At 42.5% G+C, this 24,885-nt stretch overlaps 1 protein-coding gene across 1 annotated transcript in view; it reads left to right on the forward strand.

The window, feature by feature from the left end:
* Positions 1–4,111: 4,111 nt before the first annotated feature.
* Positions 4,112–24,885, forward strand: part of Stard9 (StAR related lipid transfer domain containing 9) — an 83,661-nt gene continuing 62,887 nt past the window's right edge. Inside the window, exons 1-3 of the mRNA XM_034494049.2 lie at positions 4,112–4,262; positions 6,398–6,467; positions 8,655–8,771. Coding sequence (XP_034349940.1) covers positions 4,216–4,262; positions 6,398–6,467; positions 8,655–8,771 — 234 coding nt within the window. The 5' untranslated portion in view covers positions 4,112–4,215. The remainder of the gene's footprint in view (positions 4,263–6,397; positions 6,468–8,654; positions 8,772–24,885) is intronic.

Raw genomic sequence — 24,885 nt, forward strand, 5'->3', positions numbered from 1 at the left:
CTATACTCCCCAGAAAGCAAAGGATTTACCAGGCTAAATACACAGATGGACTCTTAAGATATGAGTGCAACCAAGCAGCTAAGAGACTTAAAGCGTATAAGGGACCTTAGGTTCTAAGCCAGAGAAATAATAAGACTTAGAGTAGATAAGAAATACCTAGGAGAAAACAGCCTAGAATAGGGACCTTCCCGAGGTTTCAAGTGTCCTAGGTAATTAGATCAGAGAGCAGTTTTAAGGTAAGTCAGGAATTGAAGATCCACTGTTTACATTGTCTCCGAAGCTCAGGACAGGTAGAGAGAATGAATATACAGGACCCTAAAATTAAACTACCCTTGGGAACTGGCGCTGGCTAGAGTGTCCCTTGTTCTTGCTCCATACCCAGAATGCCCATTTTGTGTGAGAAATGATTTTTCAGGCTACTAAAAGACTGTTCCTGGTGCTGTGGACCATCCGACCTCCTTGAAGTTCACCATCACCACCTGTGACTGATGTCAACTGGAGAAGATCCAGATGCCTGAACAACCCCCTACTCTTTGGCTCCAGGTCTTCTGCTATTCTACAAGGCTAAAGAAGCATCAGGCCTTGACTCCTGAGACCACCCCAGAGGCACAGGGAAAATGCTGCCTTGGAGGGTGGGACTTAGTGTGTGTACACCCAAGGTTAAATGACAGCTTGTGATTACAAGATTGAAGTTGAAATGTGAATCTAGAGTTATATAGATTTGTTCCTTTTGCAATTTCTCTTTATTATATATGTGATTTTATGTATATGTAGACAGCTATGTGCCACAAAATGTGGAAAAGTCAGAAGACAACTTTGAAAGTGTGCTACAAAGAAAAGGAAATGTTTTGAAACCCCTAGTCAATAGAATAGAGCCCAAGAACCCCTGCTAACAGATACCTAGTGCCTAAAATTGATAAATGGTAGACTTACAGCTTCGGGTTAACACCATGTGTTTCCACTGCTATCTTTGATGAAAACAAAGATTATTGTGTACTTGTCCAGCTAGATCCCGCAGGTACTCTTGAACTGAGTTTGAGATACATCCTAGATGATTCTGCAGACAGCCTATTTTCCTTGACTCTAGCTGTTACATTGTGACTAGGAGTGGCCATAGGTATAGAGACAGGTGTAACTACATTGATACAGACACCTCATTACTTTCATCAGCTGAGAGCTGCCACTGATGTGGATTTGAGAGCCCTAGAACAGTCAGTAACAAAGTTAAGTTGTTACTAGACTTGCTGTTTCTTAAAGGAGAAAGTCTGTGTGCTGCTCTAAGAAAAAATGTTACTATTATGTAGACCATTCAAGAGTGACCAGAGAGTAAATTCAGAAAAAAAGTTAGACCAGAGACAAGATAGAGATGCACAGCAACTTTGATTCGAGAGTTGGTTCAATCCTCCCTTGCTGGACCCCTTGTGATTTTACTTTTGCTCTTAACCATAGGCCCCTACATTTAAAATAGATTAGTAACTTTTGTTAGAGAAAGGATAAATGCTGTTCAGTTTTTTGTGTTGCGCCACCAATATAAGACTTTGGGTCAAGAAAATGGTAATTATGATGACACTGGAGTTTAAACTTTTCTAAAGATCCTAATCGGAAAAAGTGGGGTGAGAATAGACTTATTAATAATTGAGTTTTTATGATTAAAAACATAACCAAATTGGAAGAGGTGGGGATGTAGAGTGAAAAATTATAAAGGCCATTTTATGAAATATGTGTAGATTTTTCCGCCTTACAGAACTCAGAACTGAAAATAAGATTTCAGGCCTTCACATTCCAGGTGAAGGACACTTGCTGGATTACATTCCCCAAGCCTCACCCAAGGCAGGAAGGCATTCCTGACTACAGATAAAGATGTTATCACCTAGGTGGGGCCATAGCCCTATAGCCGGAAGGAAAAAGTGACTCTAGATCGTTTGGGCTAGATTCTCTGAAATGTTTCACTGTTCTTGGTTACCCCTCCCTTGGTCTTCCCAGTGCTATGTTCAAAATTTGTAAAACAACCAATCATGTGTAAGCACGCGAAAATGCCTTCCTCCCCCCACCCCATGCTATAAAAGACCCTTTATCCCACCACACGTGGCCAAAAACCCTGCTCTTGGAGCTAAAGAGCTTGTCGTTTTTGACTGCCGGCTCCTCCCCTAATAAACCTCTGCTGATTGCATCCAGGTATGGTTTCTTGTGATTATTGGGTGGTCGCGATTCCGGAGGCTTGAGGAAGGGTCTCCCGAGTATGGGGGTCTTCAAACTAACAGTCTCTGAATAACTCCCCAGCCTTATTCTCCTCACATGTATTAGAGTGTCACTGCTCTCAGTGAGTACTTTAAGAATCTATATAAAATAGTAACTTTCTCTCTAGCTACATAAAGACAGTTACTCCTTTATTCCCTTTTATTTTTCTTTGCACTTTCTCTGTTGCACAATGTTATACACATTTAGATATTTATTTCCTTTTCCATAAGACCCTAGTTCCCATGAAGGAAGTGAATTTGTTTGTGTGTGTGTGTGTGTTTCTTGTTTGTCTTGGCTTTGTGTGTGAATCTCCTTTCTCTCTCTCTCGGGATTCTTTGTGTAACATTGGCTTTCCTGGAACTTGCTCTGTAGACCAGTCTGGCCTCGAACTCACGGATATCCACCTGCCTCTACCTCAATTGCTAAGACTAAATAAAGGCTTACAGGACCACTGCCCAGCTTGTGTAATCTCTAACAGTAATATTAATAATACAATTGGTAACCCTACCCCCATCCCTCTCTAATCATGATGTCTGAAGATTCAGAAGTCTTCAGTGGACACAAATTTGTCACCATCAGAAACCGACCCTCGTTTCTGTTTTTTGTTGTGTGATACAGGAGCTTCCTATGTGCCGGTCTTGGAATTCCCCACTGTTGGAATTGTTAAGCGTTCATCAGCACCACTGGTGGTGAAGGGGTTTTGCTCCCTTCGCCTTCCCGCTGGGCTTGAGGCCTTACAGATAAAACCAGTTATTTCTTATTCGAATAAACTAGTTCTGATCAGACAGCAAAGTGCTCTGTATGTACTATAAATACTGCTAGGGCGGCAGTGAAGTTCCAGGCCAATAGAGAGAAACTTGCTAGTAAGTTAGAAAAAAAAAAAGCAAGCAAGCAAGCAAGCAAGCAAGCAAGCAAGCAAGCAAGCAAGCAAGCAAGCAAGCAAGCAAGCAAGCAAGCAAGCAAGCAAGCAAGCAAGCCTCTTCATTAAACACACCTTAGGGGGCTGGAGAGATGGCTCAATGGTTAAGAGCACTGATTGCTCTTCCAGAGGTCCTGAGTTCAATTCCCAGCAACCACATGGTGGCTCACAACCACCTGTAATGGGATCTGATGCCCTCTTCTGGTATGTGTGAAGACAGCTACAGTGAACTCATAAATTAAAAAATAAAATCTTTAAAAAATAAAGAAATAAACACACCTTAGAATTATAAAATCATTCATTTTGCCCACTTCATTGCTGTTGTTTTGAGACCGGATTTTACTCCAGTCTGACCTCAAATCACCACGTAGGCTGACCTTGAATTCAAAATAATATTACTGTCTCAGCTCCACGATAGGTTCCACTTTATTTTTGACCTTAAAATTTAGCCGCAGTTTTGACATAGCAGGCTAATAGGATTTTAAAAAAATTACTAATTTCCTTCATGAACTTTCAAGTACTAACCAAAACTTCAGTCACCAGATTTTAGAACAAAAGAGGTACTACAGCATGCGTAGGGAGAGCCTGAGGTGAGAAGCACGGAACCAGACAAGTTGGCCAGCCCACCTGTCTAAGAATTAGCGGAGGCTCGGCGGGCCCTGCCCTTGTCTAGGGTGGGTAGCACGCACTTGGGCCGGGGCGACCGGGACCTGAGGGTGGTGACGTGAGGCGAGGAGGCCCATCCCACCTGCCTCAAGATTGGTCAAGGCTCGGCAGGCCCCGCCCCTGTCGGGCGTCAGCTTGCACGCGAGCGGGAGCGTCTGGAGCAGTGAGAGGGTGGAGCGAGGCGAGGAGGCCCACCCCACCTGTCTCAGGATTGGTTGACGCCTAGCGGGCCCCACCCCTTCGGGCGAGGCTGGGGCTGCCTCCCGACAGCGCGTGGGACGGGCGGGGCAGTCTGTGGCTCTTACAGTGCCTGTGGCTGGGTCTGTTCGCTGGACGCCGGCCAGGGATGCTTCCGCCAGACCGCTGTGAGGGTCTTGGGTTGTGGCAGAGGGATGGCGAATGTGCAGGTGGCCGTGAGGGTCCGGCCTCTCAGCAAGCGGTGAGTCTGTCAAGAGGGGTCGCCTGACAGGTCAAGTGAACTGAGAGGAGCGCGAGATCCCTGCCTTCCTCATGATGGACTGGTGCAGAGAAAAACAATTAGGCACCAATTGTCACCGGGGCTCAGGGTTCAGAAGGCCTGGAGGGACAGGACTTCGCTTCCTAGGAGATAGCGGTTCCTGTGTGGCTCCAGGGTTCGCTGCCTTGGGTGCAAGTCTGTGGTGACCAGCCAACTAGAGTTTCTAGGGACCCTGGCTTGGGTCTTGGTGCACCTAGTAGGGCCTTTCTCACGGAGCATGACGTGAGAACATATAAAAGGATGGGCAGACTCCACTCCTTTTGGTGTTCTGGGAGTACTCAAGTGAGGACTGGAGGCTGTGTGTTCGTATATACACATGGGATTGCTCCATGAGGACATAGGAAAAAGAATTCTCAGGATATGGAAGGGAAATTGAGGCTCAGAGAGACTATGGTTTCAACCTGTGTTCAGCAGTTGGTGTGATTTAAAGACTGAACTGTGACATAGGGGAAGTTTCTCCAAACGTCTATTCTTGGCGTCCTCCGTGCTAGTTCCTAGTGCAGGAGTCTGACTCTGCACCTCTCAGCCCTTGAGGCATCCAGCGTGTAGTTGTATACTTCATCCTCTCACTTGGGAAGTCAGAGATCGCTTTGCCCAAGAGTTGTTGCCTGAGCTGATCTTTGAATTTTCTGACAAGGGGAAGTGCAGAGTTCTTTAAGGACAGGAAGAGCAAATTTATGCTCTTAGGGTGTGGATGGGAGACTTGGACACCTGCTTGGGTTGAAGCAGGAGACGGATAGGTGATAAAACTGGCAGAGTGTAGTTCTAGACCATACAACATGTATGGGAATTAGTAGATTTTTTTTAACTGCCCAGTACACAAGACCATTTGGTAAATGGGGACAGAGGTCAAAAGAGGCATTGTCTCCTATGACAAATGGTTCTGTGTGGGCTTAGGTTTGTCCTTGTAGAGGCCATCTGCTTTGAAAAGTTTTGACAGGATGAGAGCGGTGAGATGGGAGGGTCACAGAAGAGTGTACCCCAGACTGCTGTGTTTTGTTTGGTAAATGGTTTTTAAACATCTGGCGTTACATCACTGCCTGTGGTGACTCAGGGCTGGGGGCTTCCTGGGAGTAGCTGCTGTCTGAGAGGAGGTAGCTGCTAATAGATCTCATTCTTTCCAAATTGTCTTTTAGGGTTCTTAGGGACAGCAACATCAACCACTTACTCTTTTAACTTTTTAGTTCCTTGGAAGCCAGGAATTTCAAATAGCATGGATTAGATGAAGAAAATGATGTTGAAATTCCTTTGTTACTTGCAGTCACTGCTAAGAATAACATATCTCATCCAACAAAAATGAAAAAACAACCAGGAAACTAACTTGTAGCACCAGTGTAGAGCCTTGAGAGTAAGTGGTAGACTGTCAAGCCTCCTGATCTCCAGGTGTGAGCAGATTTTTAGCCGGCTGCCAATTGACAACCATAGATTTCAGAGGTAGTTATGTAAACAGTGTGATCTCAGCCAAGAAGTTCAGACCAGACCATTCTTCAATTTCCACAGAATCCTGCAGAGATAGTGGTAGTAGTACCCACTGTTCATTGAGGCTGTTTTGTATGTGTAGAATCTGCTGATTATCTGTACTGACATTCAAATAAGTCATCAGCACTGATAATTGTACTTGTGAAGGATCCATTAAAGTCACCTAGCCAAAGGTAACATTATTTTTTTTCCAAATGAGAACGTTGTCTTGTTTAAATTCTAAAAGGATTGCTTGCTACACCATGCTGCTCCTTTCTGAGATGCTTAAAATTACTCCTTTGTTCTATAGGGCTAGAAAAGACCTTGAATAAAATAGCACAGAAGTGGTTTTGAAGCCCTAGCCTTGACCTCAGTTGTTTGTCATTGTGAGACGCTGTCCTTGTCTGTCCAGACTCATTCACTGTTGAAGAACACATCTGTCCAGTCTCTGCTCTGCCCCCACTGTCCTGTACTTTTCACAGGATACATTATTTTCCCCACTTTTTTTTTTTTTTGGATTCTTAGGATACATGAGAATCTGTCTCAGAAAACAAAACAAAAAGTGTTTTTTCCCTCATTTAAATTCTGTTCTTATTTAGGGAGACCAAAGAAGGGGGAAGAATTATTGTGGAAGTTGATGACAAAGTTGCAAAAATCAGGAATGTAAAGGTAAGCCTGAATTTTGTTTTTTTTTTTCCTAATTAAGAACTATTATATAATTAGTTGGCCTCTTGGGGTGAATATGTTTAATATATGAGAGAGCAGGAGATGTAAGAGGATTGTAGAGGAAGTTTGGACCAATCATAAAGCAAATAAACAACAAGAGAATTGTGCTTAGACTCCAGAAGATGTGGCGTTTCGGTCGATGGTCTGATAACTAGAATAGTGCAGCAGTTTTGGAAACTGATTAGTAGCTGCTTTGAAACTAACCCCAGGGTTGTAATAAGGGCCATAATTAGCTTAACTTGTGCCAAGGGCAATTTGTGTGTCTATGTAACTCACCTGACCACCAGTTAAACTTTATTCTGAGCCCCTCAACTGATAATACTTTATCCATGGCATCCTTAGGAATTTCAGCATTTACCTGATAATGTAGGGTTTGTTCTGACCATAATGTTTTCCAGACATCAGACGTTAGCCTTCAGATCCCACTAGCTTGAGTCTTGTTGCAGATTTTCTTCCACAGCCCTATTAAGCACAATTGGACAGGCACAGAGGACTTCCTTCCCTCCTCCTCACCCTCTCCTAGAGTCAACTTCCTCCACCCTTCCTGATGTGGAAGATAAATGTGTTCTCCTTTTGTGGACCTTGAACAGTGGAAAGAAGCCAGGAAGGTGACCACATGACAGCTGCTGTAGTTAGCTTGTGGTGTAAGCCAGCATTGCCAAGAACTGAGAAAGCTGAGGCAGAGTGGTGGTTATAGACCCCAGTCTCAGCTATGCCCTCTCTTGTGTAACTTCTGTGATGTGATTTGTTTCCTCTTGACATTAGCTCTTGTTAAAAGAGAATGGGCCCTGCCAAAGTTTAAACAGGAGCTCCAGGGGGACAAAGGACCTTTCATTCCCTGCCTCCTCTTATGTCTCTTGCTAATCACTTCATTGTACTTTTGGGTCTAGAGAATAAGGTTGGCCAAGAACAAATTTTTTTTTAATATTTATTTATTATTTTATGTATATGACTGTGAACCATGTGTGTACTTCGTGCTCTAGGAGGCCAGAATCTCAGATCTCCTCTCTGAGCTTGGAGTTGCAGATGGTTATGAGCTACCACATGGGTGCAGGAATCAAACCTGGGTCCTCTGGAAGAGCAGCCAGACTCTGAGCCATCTCTCCAGTCCTGAAGAACAAACTTTAGTTTTCCCTCTACACACCTTGGCTATTGACTTCCCTAAAGTCAATTATCTACAAACCAGCTCTTACTCATAACAGCCAGGTTCTTCTGTAGTTTCTGGATGGATAGTATCAGAGTTATCTTTCTCTTTTCAAACTTTATTCTTATATAAAATGTGTATTGGGAGTATATGTCCCCTTAATCTTTACCTGGGCACTCTTAGTGCTGAGTTCTCCTCAAGGATCATCCTTCTGTAAGCCTTACTTTCCCTTCTGGAGGCTGGCAGAGGACAGTGGAGCAGCCAGAACACAAAGCATGCCTACAGGCTATGGTGATTTTGTAGCATCCTCCCCATTTTGCATCCATGAAGTAGGAATTAGGGGTGTCCATTCTTGAGTTTCTTCTACTCTTTGGAGAGGATGAAGATCTTTGCAAGAGGCATGTTCTTATACAGAGACCATTGTCACCTGGAAGCCAGAATTTAAATATTAAGACTAGGCATTTCTGTAAAGAATGCCATTCTCCCCAGTACCCAGGACTCAGTGCAGTTCCAAGTTTTGGCCCTACCCTCCTCTGCCTTTGGCTACTGGATTTTTCCTGGTCATTATGTCGAAGACACTGATGGTTCATCCCTTCAAGAGCTTTCAATAAAAGCTCCAGATTAATGGAATCTCTTGGACCCAGGGACTGTACTACTCAGCTGCTGTCAATATCCTCTGCAGAAATCCTTAGGGAAGATGTGAGTGAGGGAGATATCCCTTACAGGCTTTCTTTCCTGAGCTGTCCCATAGCTCATGTGTTTGTAAGCAGGAGACATGTTAGTGTCATAGGCGTATTTAGTTCTTTGGGTCTCTATTTGTTTCTAATGAGATGGAGACAAGTGTCCTCTCTCTTCTTTTGTGGCTGTGGTAAACATTCCAGCAGTTAGTCCAGGTCTCTGTAATTACAGGAGAACATAATCACGAGCTCCTGTCCAGATTCCAGAGATACGTCAAGGAAGAAACTGGATTCTCTGCTTAATTTTAGGTGGACAGTCGATCAGAGAGCTTTGGAGACACCCGGGAGAAGGTTGTGGCATTTGGTTTTGATTACTGCTATTGGTCAGTCAACCCAGAGGACCCTCACTATGCATCTCAGGAAGTGGTAATGTCATTTCCCTCCATTTTCCTTCTTACAAATGTTTGCTATAAATTTACTTTTCAAGTTTATTATGGCAGTTGCAGTCTGGAAGTACTTTAATTAATACTTTAACATGTGGGAAATCTCAATGCAAACTGGTTTTCAAGAGAAAAACGAATACATTGCCGACTGTTTAAAGTTATTTCCATGATAGCATTGTCTCCTCAGTTTTTATAACTGGATACCTGGGTAAATTAGGATGGAATCTGAATGGTAGCTGTTTTTTATGATCCATTGGTTAGAGATGGTAGTGAGTGGCATCAGTTTTTTGAAAAATGATTCAAAGAGGTGGGAATAGACTGCTTGGTGGAGGAGTAGGAGTGTCAGTAATGTCCATTTCCAATTTGGGCCTCAGTGGGATTCATGTGGGGTTCAGTGCAGTTAGTCTTCTGCTATTGTATTGATCAGTAGGGCTCACCATAACCATGTGCTTGAATTGTGTGCATCAGGACTGAGGAATCCTAGAAGCTAATATCTCCTTAGGATCTTAAAAGTGTACTTGCGCTTCTACAGACTCTGAAAGGGATAGATAGTGTCTGCCAGACGGCAAGAGTGTATAGAGGTCAATTTCAAAGCAATGCTGGCTGAGAATTGAGAGGACTAAGGCTTTACTGGCTGAAGGCATTGCTGGGCATCTTCTCAATGCCTTGTAGTTTTTGTCTATCTCTTTCTCCAGTTACCAAGGCATCTAGAGGTCTGGCCAGTGCATCTTTAGGCCATTGTCATTTCTGGGAAGCAGTAGTGGTGTATTGTATATCATTGGTTGAGCACTGTAGAAGGTTATGATTTCAGACCTTATAATGGCAGCAAGCCTTGCTAGACCACAAAAAAATCATCCTCATACTAGCAGTCATTAGGGTACTTTGTGATAGTCTAGCCCTAAAGTTGAGGGAAAAAAAGTATATATAGAAGGCATGGTGGCACATTCCTGTGCAAATTTGTTTGGTGAATCTGTGAATATAAAATACCTTTTTCAGAGTTATGCGATGCTACATTAGACCTTACTTTTATTTTTAATTCTCTCTCTATCTATCTCTGTGTGTGTTTGTGCACATGATTGCAGTGCCCTGGGCCTGGAGTTCAGGCAGTTGTGAGCAGCTGGATATGGATGCTGGAATTAAAACTTAAGTCCTCTGTATGAGCAGTACGTGTTCCTAACCTCTGAGCATCTTCTCAACCCCATGGGTCTTTGTTTTTTAATTCTAACATGCAATGTATGTTAGGCATTTGTCTACTGGTATTGGTGACACTTCCACTGAGCTCCGCAAAGATTCAGAAAAGGAACTGCTGCATAAAAGACACTGGTCTTTTCATTAACAGAAAGTATGAGCATTCTAAGAGCTGTTTTAGACTATCTAAGAGGTTGGTATCTGTAATTGTGTATGTAATTGTTTGTGTGTGTGTGTGTGCATATATAGTCTATATATATATTAGATATTAACAAGGTGTCACCATTTATACAAAACCATTAACAAAATGGTAACATTCAGAGATATCTGTTAACAAGCTGTCACAGCTCATAGATAAATGTTAAAAAGGTTTCACCATTTATTGGTAGGTGTTAACAAGTGTGTTATCAGTTGTGATGGTGCACACACACCTTTAATCTCAGCACTTAGGAGGCAGAGCCAGGCAGATCTCTGTGAGTTGTGGCCAGTACTGTCTATATATTGAGTTCCAGGCCAGCTAAGGGCTACACAATTGAATCCCTGTTTCAAAAAACAAAACAAAACAGATGTTAATGTTAGTAATCCACAGACAGATATTGTGTGATGATGATGGTTAATTTCAGTTGTTAGGTTGCTGAGCTCTAGATCACCTGGCAGACGGACGGCTCTGGGCATGTCCGTAGGGATTATCTTGATTAAGGTTAAGTGGGAACACCCATTCACTGAAAACAGAACCATTCTGTGGGCTGGGATCTTGGATTATATAAAAAGGAGAAAGTAGGGTGAGTACTAGTTTTCATTGTGTTCTGCCTCCCAAGTGTGGATGCAGTGTGACCAACCCATTTTAGCATCTGCTGTCTTACGTTCATTGGCTTAATAGACAGTAACCTGAACTGTGAGCCATGTAAACTTTCCCCATTCTGTTACTTTTATCAAGGTATTTAACCATAGAAACAGGAAAAGTAACCAAGATGTTAGTAAGAGTGGGAGCAAGACTTTACCTACTAACCCAACCCTACAGCCCTCAGGCGGATTCTTTTTTTGTTTTTGGTTTTTCGAGACAGTGGTTCTACTGTGTAGTCCTGGCTGTCCTGGAACTCACTCTGTAAACCAGGCTCACCTCGAACTCAGAAATACCACCTGCCTCTGCCTTCCAAGAGCTGGAATTAAAGGCATGCGCCACCACTGCCCGGCACCTCAGGCAGATTCTTAAGGCAGATCTTTGTTGGTCAAAATGGTGTTGCACATCTTTAATTTCAGAATTCAGGAGGCAGAGGTAAAGATCTATGAGTTCAAGGCCAGCATGGTCTATGTGGTGAGTTCCAGGCCAGCTAGGGCTACATGAGACCTTGTCTCAAAGAAAAAAAGGAAGAAAAGGAAAGGGAAGGAAGGGAAGGGAAGGGAAGGGAAGGGAAGGGAAGGGAAGGGAAGGGAAGGGAAGGGAAGGGAAGGGAAGGGAGTGGTAGTGTAAGGCCCCCACGAATGGAGGACCTCACCCAAGCCTCGGGAAATCGCGGCTACCCCAATAACTGCAAGACACCAAACTTGATGTAATCAGCAAGAGGCATATTTTAATCAGTATACTGAGGTCAAGACCTGTAGCCCACACAGGGGCAATGGGGGTCTGACCCCGGGGCTTTGGAGACAGAGAGAATTTAAAGCCCAAAACCACAACTGGGGAGGGGGGACCACAACACAGGGGGAGTAAGGGAGGGCTATTGGAGAGCACCTGTGGAAAGTCCCAGCCCATTATTCAGTTTGTGACAGGGTACAAGGAACAGGCTATTCTCTGAGAGCCTATACGTAATCAGCCAAGTTCCTGGTATCCACGATGTACGGGCACGCTGAGAACTCCCAACTCAAACTCTCCTGGTATCCAGGGTGCACAACTCAAACTCTCCTAGTATCCAGGGTGCACAGGAACGCTAACTTGAACTCTCAGCTCAAACCCTATTCAATCTATCTTATGATCAGTTTTTAGTTCCTGGTACCCATAGCACTTGGTCACGCTATCTTGAACTCCCAGCTCTGAACTCTATTCAATCTATCATCTATTTTGTCTTGTGGATAGCTAGTTTCCTAGGACCCAGAACGCAGAACAAGCTGATCTGCACTCTTGACTCCATCTGTGGAAGGTTTAAAAATTTTTAACTCTTTCAGTAGGGAGCAGAGAATGAGACTCTGGTGTCTGGGGAATGTGATGGGATCACATAACTGTCTTTATTACATAACCCTGCTGTGGCTAGTTTCCTATTATTGGTAATTTTTTAAAATTACATTTATTTGTGGAGAAGGTGTGTGTGCATGCCACAGCACATGTAAAGAGGTCAAAGAACAACTTTTAGGAGTCTTTACTTTCCTTATGTCATGTGGGTCCCAGGGATCAAACTCAGGTCATCAGGTTTTGTGGCAAAAGACTTTACATACTGAGCCAACTCCACAGCCCTAAGGCAGATTCTTTTTTTTTTTTTTTTTTTTTTTAATATTTATTTATTTTTATGTCTATGAGCACACTGTTGCTGTCTTCAGACACACCAGAAGAGGGCATCAGATCCCATTACAGATAGTTGTGAGCCACCATGTGGTTGCTGGGAATTGAACTCAGGACCTCTGGAAGAGCAGACAGTGCTTTTAATTGCTGGGCCATCTCTCCAGCCCCCTAAGGCAGAATCTTAAGGTAGATATTTGTTGTTCAAAATTATATTTATACCCTTTTAAAAATATTTGGACTTTCAGTCAAAACTTTTCTTCAAAATTGATCTTTTTTTTTTTTTTTTTTTTTGCGTGAGTTTATACTAATGCTAATCTGTTTCTGCTCTAAAATTAGACCCAGGTTTGAGTTAAAGCGTAGATACTAATTTACTGCCTTATTTTGAACAAGCTTTCTGTGTCCTATTTTTGTTAATTACATGTGTGTGTGAGTGTGTGTATTACTACCATTCTTGTGGTAGCATATATCTCAGAGTTATCATATGAAGAAGGACTTGTTAAAGTAATTATGTTAAATGCCCACCTTATAAGTAGATATGTGAGTTTCTATGTGCTGTGGCTCAAATCCTGAACGACTGCTCTCTTACAGCACATGAGAAGCAAGTGCACAAGTTTTCTTTTTTTTTTCTTTTATTTATTTATTTATTTATTTATTTATTTATTGTTTTTTTTTTTTTTTTGGGGGGGGGGTGTTTTCGAGACAGGGTTTCTCTGTATAGCCTTGGCTGTCCTGGAACTTGGTAGACCAGGCTGGCCTCGAACTCAGAAATCCGCCTGCCTCTGCCTCCCAAGTGCTGGGATTAAAGGCGTGCGCCACCACTGCTCAGCACACAAGTTTTCTACCCCTTCTTTGAAGCAGGTATTCCTCCTGAGATCAGCATGCTCCACTTGGGAAACTCAACTAACTCCCTCCTGATGATGGCCAGCTGTGAGATGGCCAGCTCACACATAGTGTGTTTGCCCTATTGTATATTTGTAAAACTTCCCACAAGAAATTTTAGTTCAGCTTTACCCACCAGTGGCCATTCACAACAAACCAGACTGTCAACAAAAAGCAGGCCCTGCCCCTTGCAAAGCAATCACCTCTACTCTCCTGGGAATCTTCATCTTAAAATAGTTTGTTATTTGGTTAAAATACATTACCCAGACCTTTGTGACTTTTCAAGATTAAAAATTGTGTGGGTGAGGAGATTTTTTCCTCTATGACCACTGAATCTAAAACCAAAATTACAGTAGTGAAATGATGTGGTTGCTGGTATTTTTGTAGTTCTTTGGTCTTTATCATACACTGAATACCAAACACCACACAACAATACTGTAAGCCTTTCAAGAGGAGAGAGAGTAGAAAGAAAACAGAGAGAAGGGAGAGGAAGTGGAAAGGGGAAGAGGGAGAGAGAAAAAAGAGATAATAGGTTTCCACCACTTTGGGACTTTACTCTGAGAATATCAGAAACCTGGAGAGGTTTGGGAGAGGTACCATACTTCCCTAGAACATGACTGTATCTGAGGGATGCAGTAAAAAAACCACCGGAATGGCTACTCCATGATTAGGGAGTATGGTTTTTTGTTTTTTGTTTTTTTTTTAATTGTGGATAAGAAACAGAACATCCAGAGGTATCTGGAAGGGTCCAGAGCAGAGAGAATGGGCTAACAGTGCAGGAGGTGAGAAGGGCCAGGAGGCTATTATATGGGCTTGGAAATGGGTTTGTGACTAGGGACTGAAGGAGTCTGGAAGCCAGCATAGGTTTTGATAGGCAACTGTAGGTATATGTCAATAGAGAACCATATGTCATATTTCTGCCAGAGGCAAGGGAAATGACTCCTTTTGGTGGATGGAACTGTTGCACAAGATCCTGAGGAATTCTGGCTTTTATCTAACTATCACTATTGCTTCAGTAGCCCAGGTTGTGCTAAGCCAAGACTCATTTCTGGACATTGGCACTGTCTAAGACCTAACAGTGGTTAAAAGACTACTGCAGGAACCAAGAGGAAAACTGCATTAGTACAGCACACCTCATGTGCATTTGTATGTGATTGTTTAATGTCATAATATTGACCCAAACACGCAAAGATAGGCTATAATGCCAAGTACAGAACATGATTAAGTTTGCAGTTTATGGAGCATAAGGACTAGCTGGTCTTCATGTCTGTTAGAATTGAACAGATTTCAATTAATTTGCAGAGAATTATGTGTTGTTAAGATGTAAAGAATAATTTATGGAGAGTTTTTGAATCCTATTATGTGTTGTAGCTAAGTAGATTTCCTGAGTATTGAGTTGGGTGCTCACTTCTGCTAACTAGTAATGTCAGGAGTCTGAGAGTCTCAGACCAGTGTGGGCAATACAGAGACCTGTCTCAAAAAAAAAAAAAAAAAAAAGTAAGTAAATAAAAGACCAGTGTATTAATACTAGAAAAAGTACTAGGTACCATTCAAGGTATTTTTTGTGTGTGCTCTAGTGTATGTGCCCAAGGTTGACTTCAGATCTTTTTTCCATTATTACATTTCACCTTTATTTTGTTTTCTACTATTTTAAAGGTGTATATTTAATTTATTATCATGTGTAGGTGGGTATAAATACAGAGGTCAGAGGACAACTTTGTGGAGTCTAGTCTCTCTCTCTCCATCTTAACGTGGGTTCCAGGTCATCAGTCTTGCAAGACAAGCACTTTTCTGCACTGAGTCATTTCATTGGCCCTCCACCTTTATCCTTTGAGACACTCTTTTTCCAGAACCTAAAGCTCATTGATTTGGCTAGGCTGGCTAGCCAGTGAGCTTCAGCTTGTCTCTGTGGGGGCTTGGAAGGGGGCCTGGGAGTGGTTACAAGCATGTCTGCTGGGCTTTTTATATGGGTACTGGAGATCTGAATTCAGCTCTGCCTGCTTGCCTGGCAGACACTTTACTGACTGAGCCATCTCCCCAGCCCAAGACTTTTTTTTTAATTATTCTTTTAGAAAATTTGAGATAGGATCTCAAGTATCTCAGGTTGGCCCTTGGCTTCAGTCTGCATGCCTTTGGGGTTGACCTGACTGAGTGACTAGGAAATGAAGAAAGGACAGACATGGGGTGCAGGAAAGCTAGGATTGCAGGGTCATGTGTTCTGATGAAATTGCACCAGCAGCAGCCTGAAGTCTTATCAAGTTTATTTTATCCATCTGAACCAAGGAAGTGGTTTATTGTACACAACTGAATGAGGAGGCAGGTTTTGCCAAACTTAGTAAGAGGTTTCTAAGGGGAAGCAATTTCAGACTGCAGTCATCCACGAGGAGGAAGCTTGTGATGGAGTTCCTGCATACTCTGCTTTTAGCTGAACACAGTCATTTTTAACATCCATACTTGGACCAGATGAAGGTTTTACCATTACCATGGATCTGACTTTGGGATCCTTGGCATGCTGTGTTCACATCAAAATACACATTCACTCAGGTCTTTACCCACTCCCCAGAGGTCCTGAACCTGCTTTGTAACTGAGATGACCTTGAATTTCTGGTATTTCTTCTTTTGCTAGGATTACAGGCAAGCCTGCTTTTATACAGAGATGGGGATCGAACCCAGAGCTTCATACATGCTAGGTAAACACTACCAATTATTGTAAAACGTGTATTCCAGGAAACTTATTTCGAAGATGAAAGCTAGACATAAATTAAGTCATTAAGTCAGACTCTCTCACACACATGCATACACATATGCATTTTTTGCAAATACAGAATTGTCCTTAAATTGCAGGGAAATGTCTGATGCTTATGGTGTTGCTTGGTAGGCACCAAGAACTGCATCATAAATGTCCCAGCCCAGCTGGTAGTATGCCATTAGACCAGCCCTAACCCCAGCTTTGTTCTGAGCCGAGATGAGAGCAGGGCAGTGTTGCTATCTAGTAATATGAAGGGATATCCAGCACCTGCTACTGGTTCTCTCCTGGGACCAGGGTTTGATTAGATGCTTCTGTTACATAAGCAGCCCTTCTATCTGGGAGACTCATTCTATTACAGAATGAAGACAAGATCTGGTATATGCTGCTTCAAGAAAGTAAGGAGGCTATGGAGAGGAGTCTGGCCTTCTCTTCTTTGGAATCTACTGAACTTAGAGAATGAAAGAAAGCTTTGAGAAAAGAATAAAGAAGGTAGAAAAGTGGCAGAAACCGAAAAGGGATTTTGCAGGTACAGCAAGAGCAGAAAATATAGGGAACAGAAATGGAGTGGAACGGAGAGTTCACTGAGCAGCAGGCACTGTTAGAATTACATTACTTTGCAGAGTGGTTATATCTCCATTTAAGGGTAGCTGTGGGTTCTGAGAGAGTGAGTAGCTTCTTAAGGTCTTACAACCGAGTGATAGCACCAACAATCAAATCCTTGACTAGTGACAGCAGAGTCCAGGCTTGCGCACATAGCATCCTTTACAGTTTGTTCCTGTGTTTCTAGTGCCACACATCTCAAATGACCTCGTAATAACTAGTAAATTAATTGTTCAATTAATAATTTGATGGGTGACAAGTAAGCTGAAACTGCCTTCTTTTTTCAGAGACAGTTTTGTTTTTATTCTTAATTATGTGTTTGTGTGTGAGCATATATGAAGAGGGTGTTGGATCCCCTGGAGTTGGTTCCACATGGTTTTGAGTAGCATGATGTGGATGCTGGCTGAACTTGTGTCACTTGCAAGAGCAGCAAGCACTAGGGCTGGGGGACTGAGTCAGCCATTAGGAGCATTCGTTGCTCTAGCCAGAGGGACCTAGGTTCAATTCCTACTATCCACTTGGTAGCTTATAACCATCTGAAACTCTAGTTCCAGGAGATCCAAAGACCTCTTCTTTCTGGCATCTGAGAGTACTGTGCACAGACATGTATGCAGGCAAAACACTCATACACATAAAAATAATAAATTGTAAAAACAAAAGTAGACTCTAACTTTCTTTTTTTTTTTTTTTTTTTTTTTTGCATTCAGAATTGACCCTAGTACTTTTTTTTTTTTTTTTATGTGCCAGGCACACAATTCTGCACAGAGTTACATTCTCAGGCTCACCTTCTTGAATCTTGTTGCCCATTATAAGGCACTGTCCCAATTGCTTTGGTTATAACACAGATGTCAGTGTTTCTCTGCATTGCCTTTTCCTGGCTCATGCGTGTGCTGGGGGAGCTCAGCCACTGTGGGTGTCAGAGCATTTTCTCATGAATATTTGCAGAGCTATGTACATTCCATCCGTAGTGTTATTTCTTTCCATTCAAGATGGAGTCAGAAGTAAAAGGGAGAGAAGTTTGTAAGAAAAAGCCCTTTTGTGCAGCAACTGGATGGGGTTTTGCAGGCCTGCAAGGGGGAGGGAGAGAACGTGAGCCGTTCGTTCACTGCAGTTTGCTCTCTGCCAGCAGCACAGCTGCTCAGCTTCGTAAGCACCGCCTTGTGCTGGATTTGGAAGGAATAAGGTCATTCTTTTGGCATTGTCTAACTTGTTTTTCCCCTTTCTCTAAACTTAACTGTGACTCTTAGATTAGCTTTTAGATTCATAGAAACATCTGAAGAACAGAGTTCCCTGACACTAGAGGTTGCTGCTGGTGCCAAATTCCTATACAAAAATAGGCAGGAAAACTGAAAAATTCTTTTAAAATGCAAAAAGTAGTTTGAGGTGGTTTTTTGTTTGTTTGTTTGTTTTGTTTTCCCCTGAGTGAGTCAAGGGTTGTAGGAATTCCTGGTCTATCTGGAGCCTTGGGGGTCTAGGCTGAGAAAAGATTGTCTGTGAGGGAGGAACACTTGATAGACAGTTTCTGAGACAGTTGTCCTTGATGTTACCCGGGTGGTCTCACTTGCATCTGCAATGCTGAGAACTGGTCTTAGGCTCTCATCCTGTTCTTCACACTTGAGCTTGTTCTGAGGTCCGGTGGGATTGTCATCTCATTAAAGAGGAAGCACCCATAGATGATGATTGACTGCTTTGAAGAGTCTGTGGAAAAGTGATTTGTAAAATCATCTAAACAAAAGTAGAAAGTAGCCCTTTAAAAGACCCAAACATATTTATATACGCATGCCATTGAGTTTGTGTGGAGGTCAGAGGACAGCTTCATAGAGTCAGGTTTTTTTCCTTCTCCTCTTAGGTGGGTTCTGTGCATTGAGCTCAGGTGGCTGGGCTGGTGTGGCAAGAGCGTCTTCATCTTGCTGGCTCCAAAGGTAGTCTTTTAAACAAAGTATCTATATATCTGTCACAGTAGATAGTTGTGTCCAGCCTGGCTGACAGCAGCTGGCTTCCCCTGAGGAAGGTTTTCTTGCTCAGCCTTCCCAGGTGCTAAATCTTCTCCCTTCACACTATGGAGCAAGTCTAGTCCAAATCAGCACTGTTTCAATAGTCTTTGATTTAGAGAACCAGCACAGCTAGTCAACAAAAAGCCCTGTCTTTTGGGGAATAGAGTTGGGAGAGACTGTGCCATTATGTAGCAAAGGCTGGCCTTGAACTTTCAGTCTTCCTGCCTTGATGCTGGGATTATAGGCACATGCCAGCATACCTAGCAAACAGTGCTCCTGAGTGCACTGTTCAGAGAAGATCTGTGATCAGCAAAAATAAAAACAGCATGAAAAAGAACATGAAAGTAGAAAAAGGCACATGTTCAAGAGTTTTGAGCATGATAGGGTTTTGTGTGTCATGGATATTATCAAGAATCATTGTCAAACAATAAGTAAAATGTACTGTTAATCAAAAGAAAACAAAATTATGAATAATAATAATAGAGAAATGGTTATGCCATGGTCTAGCTGTGTATGTAGACTTTCCTCAATTGTTCTCCACTTTTTTTCTTTTAAGGTAGGGTCTCTTCTGAATCCAGGTTCACCAAATCTAGCTGCTCTACCTACCTAGCCTAGCCATAGGGACTCTCCCATTTCTGCTTCCCAAATGCTGGGATTGCAGGTGGTTACTACGTCTACCCACCTCTCTTTCTTTCTTTCTTTCTTTCTTTTCTTTTTTTTTTTTTTTTTTTTTTTTTTTTTTTTTATAAAGACAGGGTTTCTCTGTATAGCCCTGGCTGTCCTGGAACTCACTCTGTAGACCAGGCTGGCCTTGAACTCAGAAATCCGCCTGCCTCTGCCTCCCAAGTTCCACCCAGCTTTTTAATTTACAATTTTTTTTTTTTTAAGACAGAGGTGCTGGGGCTATTGACTCTGATCCTCACACTTGTATGGTGAGCACTCTGTCCATTGAGCTATTCTCCTCAGTTCCATAATGTGGAAAACAACACACATTTTAAGCAAGTATTTGATGAAATTTCAAGGGAGGCGTATACCAGGTGTGGTAACACCTGCCTTCAATCCCAGCTTTTGGGAGGCAGAGGTGAGTGGATTTCTGTGAGGTCAGCCCAGTCTATGTAGACATAGTTATTTCCAGGACATCCAGAGCCTGTTTTAAAAAACCAAAGGGTGTCAGGGGTGGCCAGGTAATTTTTATTCTCAGTGATGGGAAGAAAGAGTGTTGTGGTTGTTTGAATATGTTTGGCTCAGGTATATTAGGAAGTGTGGCCTTGTTGGAGGAAGTGTGTCACTGTGGGGGGTGGGCTTTGAGATTCTCCTCCTAGCCACATGGAGTCAGTCTTCTGTTTGCCTTTGGAACAAGTTGTGGAACTCTCAGGTCTTCCTGCACTATGCCTCCCTAGATGCTGCCATGCTTCCTGCCTTGATGATAATGAACTGAACTTCTGAAACTGTGAGCCAGCCCCAATTAAATGTTCTTTATAAGAGTTGCCTGAGTCATGGTGTCTCTTCACAACAATGGAAACTGTGATTAAGACAAGTCTCAAAAAATCTAGTTTGTTCATATTGTAAAAGATGGGGAGGAAAGAGTAAGAGCTGGAGAAAGATGAGGAATGTGAGATGCTGACTTCCAGGCATGACATGACTGCTGCACTCTTTAACTCAAAGCAGCTGTGATTACTCGCACACAAGCTGGATCACACTGAGCCTGCCAGAACTGCATTGTGGGAAGGGCCGTGGGGCTCCACCCTTACTTGAGGATTTTTAAGCAGTTAACAGTGGTAGGGGAGAGAGAGATATTGTGTTCAGTGGAGTAGCCTCTGATAAAGTGCACATTTCTGTAATTCCTTGAAAAATAAAAGAGCAGAGGAAGAGAACTTGAAAGTAAAAAGGGAGAAGTTAGGAAGGGGAAGTGTGGGGGGACTTAGTATGAGGGGAGAAGAAAGGAAAGATTAACAGGGCAAATATAACTGAAATATAGCCGGGCAGTGGTGGCGCACGCCTTTAATCCCAGCACTTGGGAGGCAGAGGCAGGTGGATTTCTGAGTTCGAGGCCAGCCTGGTCTACAGAGTGAGTTCCAGGACAGCCAGGACTATACAGAGAAACCCTGTCTCAAACAAACAAAAAACAAAACAAAACAAAACAAAATAACTGAAATATAGTATGTACCCATATGAAAGTTTCATCATGGAATTCATTAACAACTGAACCAGGCCCTCCATAAGGCCCATACATAATACACTGAGGCCAGTCTTAGGCAGATGAGACCCATATACCTATTGTGTTATAAGACTACATGATATACAATGAATATTTCTTGACATTATTGACATGATGCTGACATCTACAAAGCACATATTAAAAAACTTACACAACTGAGTTACAAAAACTAGTCACACACAAATAATGTGTGAATGAAACTAAAGAGTAAACTCCAAGTTAAATTAGGGAGTCACATTATGCTCTGAGAAGTCACTGATTCTTTTGGAAATCTAAGCTCCTTTAGTTTCATTCTGTCATTTTTAACCAGGAGCCTGTAGGCCACATAGGGCCTATGATAGCTAGAAATGCAGCAAAACGCAAAAGTGTAACCTAAATTAAAATACTGAAGTAGTTTTGTTTTTTGTGTGTGTGTGTGTGACCCAGCATAGATTTTGAAGCTGTAGAAGGCAGAACTGTGTGGAGCTGATGTAGGCAGATGTGGAATTGAGCCCTAAAATTCTCAGTTTATACAGTCTCTTAAGTAACTGTTGCTCAGAGGTGGAAGAAGCAAGCAGAAGAAGGTGCTCAGAGGCATTGTCTTGGGGATTTCCTTTATCATTCATTTCATTGTTTGACTCAGCCTGTTTTTCAAGTCAGGCGTTTAGGCACAAGACAGGTGCTTTCTAGGGATACTGACCAAGTTGATGTAGGAGGAAAATTAATACAGCTTCCATGGAGTTGGAAGGGACAGTGGTTCTATTGAGATGGAATTAGATAAGAATAGAAACCCTTAATTACGCTCTCTGTTTTTCTTCTCCTGTTAAACTGATCCTATCTTACTTGTGGTGGTGTTGTGGTGATGTTAAATACAGACATGTCATGGTCTCAGGCTGGTATGGTTTTTCCTTCTGTCCCTCATCAGAGATTTCAAAAAAGTTAACAACTTCTTCCTTCTCTTTAAGCACCTGGAAACATTCCATGGAGTTTAGTGATTCAGTTTCAGGGTTTAGAAAAGTCAGAGTTAACTTTGGAAATGTTTTTGTAACCAACTTGCTGCCATGGAGAAAAAAAATAACTATCTTCACACACACCAGAATAGGACATCAGATCCCATTACAGATGGTTGTGAGCCACCATGTGGTTGCTGGGAATTGAACTCAGGACCTCTGGAAGAGCAGTCAGGGTTCTTAACCTCTGAGCCATCTCGCCAGCCCATGCCTGGCTTCTTAAAATGATGTTGTTTTGAGATAGTTTCACTATGCAGACTATGCTGGCTTCAAACTTGTTCCTGCCTTTGCCATCCTCCAGCGAGGACTACAAATATGTGTTACCTTACTCTGCTGAACTATCACCATTTGAGGGCTACCCTGTTCTAGGTACCAAACTGGATATTTGAGTTCTGTTACCTCATTAGTTCTTCACAGCAACACAGCAACCCTGGAAAGTGAGTTCAAGGCCTCTGTTTACAGATGGGATAATTTGTCCCTGGTCACACTACTAAGGAGCGAATCTAGATTTAAACCCAGGTTTGCTGCCTCTAAAACCTTGATTTTTATATTAAATTCTCCTAAGTGTTGTTTGAACTTGCTCCATTTCTTGACTGTGTGCTACACTCTGATATTTGAAGTGTGAGATGAATTAGCTGACAATTAGAAGACACTGGACTGTTAAGTCTTACAGTCTTGTAGAAAAGACCAAAGGTCATGAATGAATGATGTCTTATTTTCAGGCCCTCTTCTCTTTCTGAGAAATGGGGAGCACCACCTAATTTTAGTTCTGTAATGAGAGTAAGTGCTTGTCTGTGGATCCAATCAAGATGCCTTATTCTAAATTACTTGACTACCTTCATGGACTTGAGCATTCTGTGAGATACAGGCAATAGCTTATACTTTGAGGTCAGATGTTGAAGTGTGTGTAGCTGACAGTGCTCCTGTGGAGGCTGGGATCTGCACACCAGCCCTGTAGTCATTATGTAACTATGATATGTGGAACTCATTATGTATCTTCAATTTGCTGTCCTCCTGCCTCAGTCTCTGAGTGCTGTGATTGCAGGGCTATACTAGCTCACTGTGCTCTTTTTCTTCCCAGGATATCTCAGCATTCCTGGTATCTCTTCTTCCAAGTAGGTTCTCTTTCATCTGTGGTATACCTTAGGTTATCAGTTTCAAATCAGAGGGGAATGAATCCAAGTCCACCAGAATGAATCCAGAAGACTTAATATATGATGCTTTTGTTCTTGTTTGTTTGGAGACAGTTCCCTGTATAGGCCAGGCAGGCCTGGAATTAAGATCTTCCTGCTTCAGCCATGCTTGTTCCAGGAATATTTGTAAAGCTGGAGTTAGCTTTGTGTAGTTTGAAATTGACTTGAAGTCTGAGGGCTGAAGCGGAAGAAGTGGCTTGAAGCCAGTGTATTTTAAGATCTTGTGACTAATATGCAGCTGCCCCTTCTGCAAAGGCTTTGAGACTGGAGGAGGGGAATATGGCTTTAGGCAGGAAGGTGTCCTGCCAGTGGACTGTCTGAGGCAGATGCTGTACAGATCATCACAAAATCTGTTAAACTAAACCTTAAAGTGAGATGGGCTTCAACTGGCCTTGCTAAAGTATGAAACATGTTCACTTTCATCTCTAGTACCAGCATTGACCTGGAGAAACCCTCAGACTAAATGAGATTAAAAACAGGAAATAAGCTTCTAGCAGCATAATTGTTGGAAAAGTTTTTCCACATAGGCACAATCATTTGGGCTTGTTTTCCTTCCCCCATATTTGTGTATGTGTAGTGTGCAAGCATGTATGGAGTTGCCTGCTTGTGTGCGTGCCTATGTGCGTGTGTGCGAGTGTAGGCCCAAGGTTGATGCCCAGTGTCTTCCTCAGTCACTCTGAGTTAAGTGCTGAGGCAGCCTCTGTTACTGGATTCAACTTTTTGCCTAATCTAGATGGAATTCCCTGTCTTCCCCTCCTGCATGCTAGGATGATGGGCGAGCTACCACACCCATTCAGCTCTTTTGTTCTAAGAACCCAAACACTAGTTTTCACATTTGCTTTGGCTAGTGAGCTCCCTGCCCACTAAACCATATTTCCAGCCCCGTTTCCTTCTATATAAGTATTTGCAGCTCAAACAATTCAAAGCAGGTTGGTCCTACTTAACTACCTCTTAGTGCTGGACCAAACCCATTATAAACAATGCTTTTATGAACACACTGAAAACAGTGCTGTGTGAAACACTGACCTGATGATGTGCTTCTGAATGAAGATAAAACATGTGGAAAGTAATTCAGGCAGGATTTAGAGGAAAACTACAGAAACAGCCATAATGTAATTTTCTTCCACATATTTTTTTGTGAGCGTATTGGAGTCAGTCCATAGTTGTTATGCATTCATTACTCATTCTTTCCATGGTAATGAATTCACTGTGTTACATGTGGGTGCCATGTCTGAGCCTCAGCCTTAAATGAGTTCCCTTCTTTCCAGTATTTGAAGAACTTGCCTAGGGTTTTCTTGCAATAGTAAATCCAAGGCAGCCCTAGACACAGGGATCCAGCTCCCAGGACTGCTGTTTTTTTTTTTACATGCTATCCTTATGAGAGCAGTATGTGTAGGGAAAGTTATATTTGAGAAAAAGGGAAGGAAGGGACAATAAGTCTAAAAGCTAGGAAGGAAGTACTCAGTTGTTTTTGTTTTGTTTTTCCTTTCTCTACAGATGTGGTATTGTGTTAAATAAATACTGTGTTGAGGAAGCACTAAGGTTTTGGAAGCACTAAGACTATGATGCAGACTCTCTGCGTAGCCCTGCCTTTGCTCACAAGCCTCATCTGGCTCAAGTGATGTATTATGAACTGTGTGGTCAAAAGGAGCATTGCCATCTGTTGTGGTGTAAATCCACTTAAACTGTATATGTGTACACGTACATTCACACATACACACACACACACACACACACACACACACACCACACACCACACACTACATCATTAGTATTTTAAAATAAGTTTATAAAAT

This window comes from Arvicanthis niloticus, chromosome 2 (genome assembly GCF_011762505.2).
Source record: "Arvicanthis niloticus isolate mArvNil1 chromosome 2, mArvNil1.pat.X, whole genome shotgun sequence".
NCBI lineage: Eukaryota > Metazoa > Chordata > Mammalia > Rodentia > Muridae > Arvicanthis > Arvicanthis niloticus.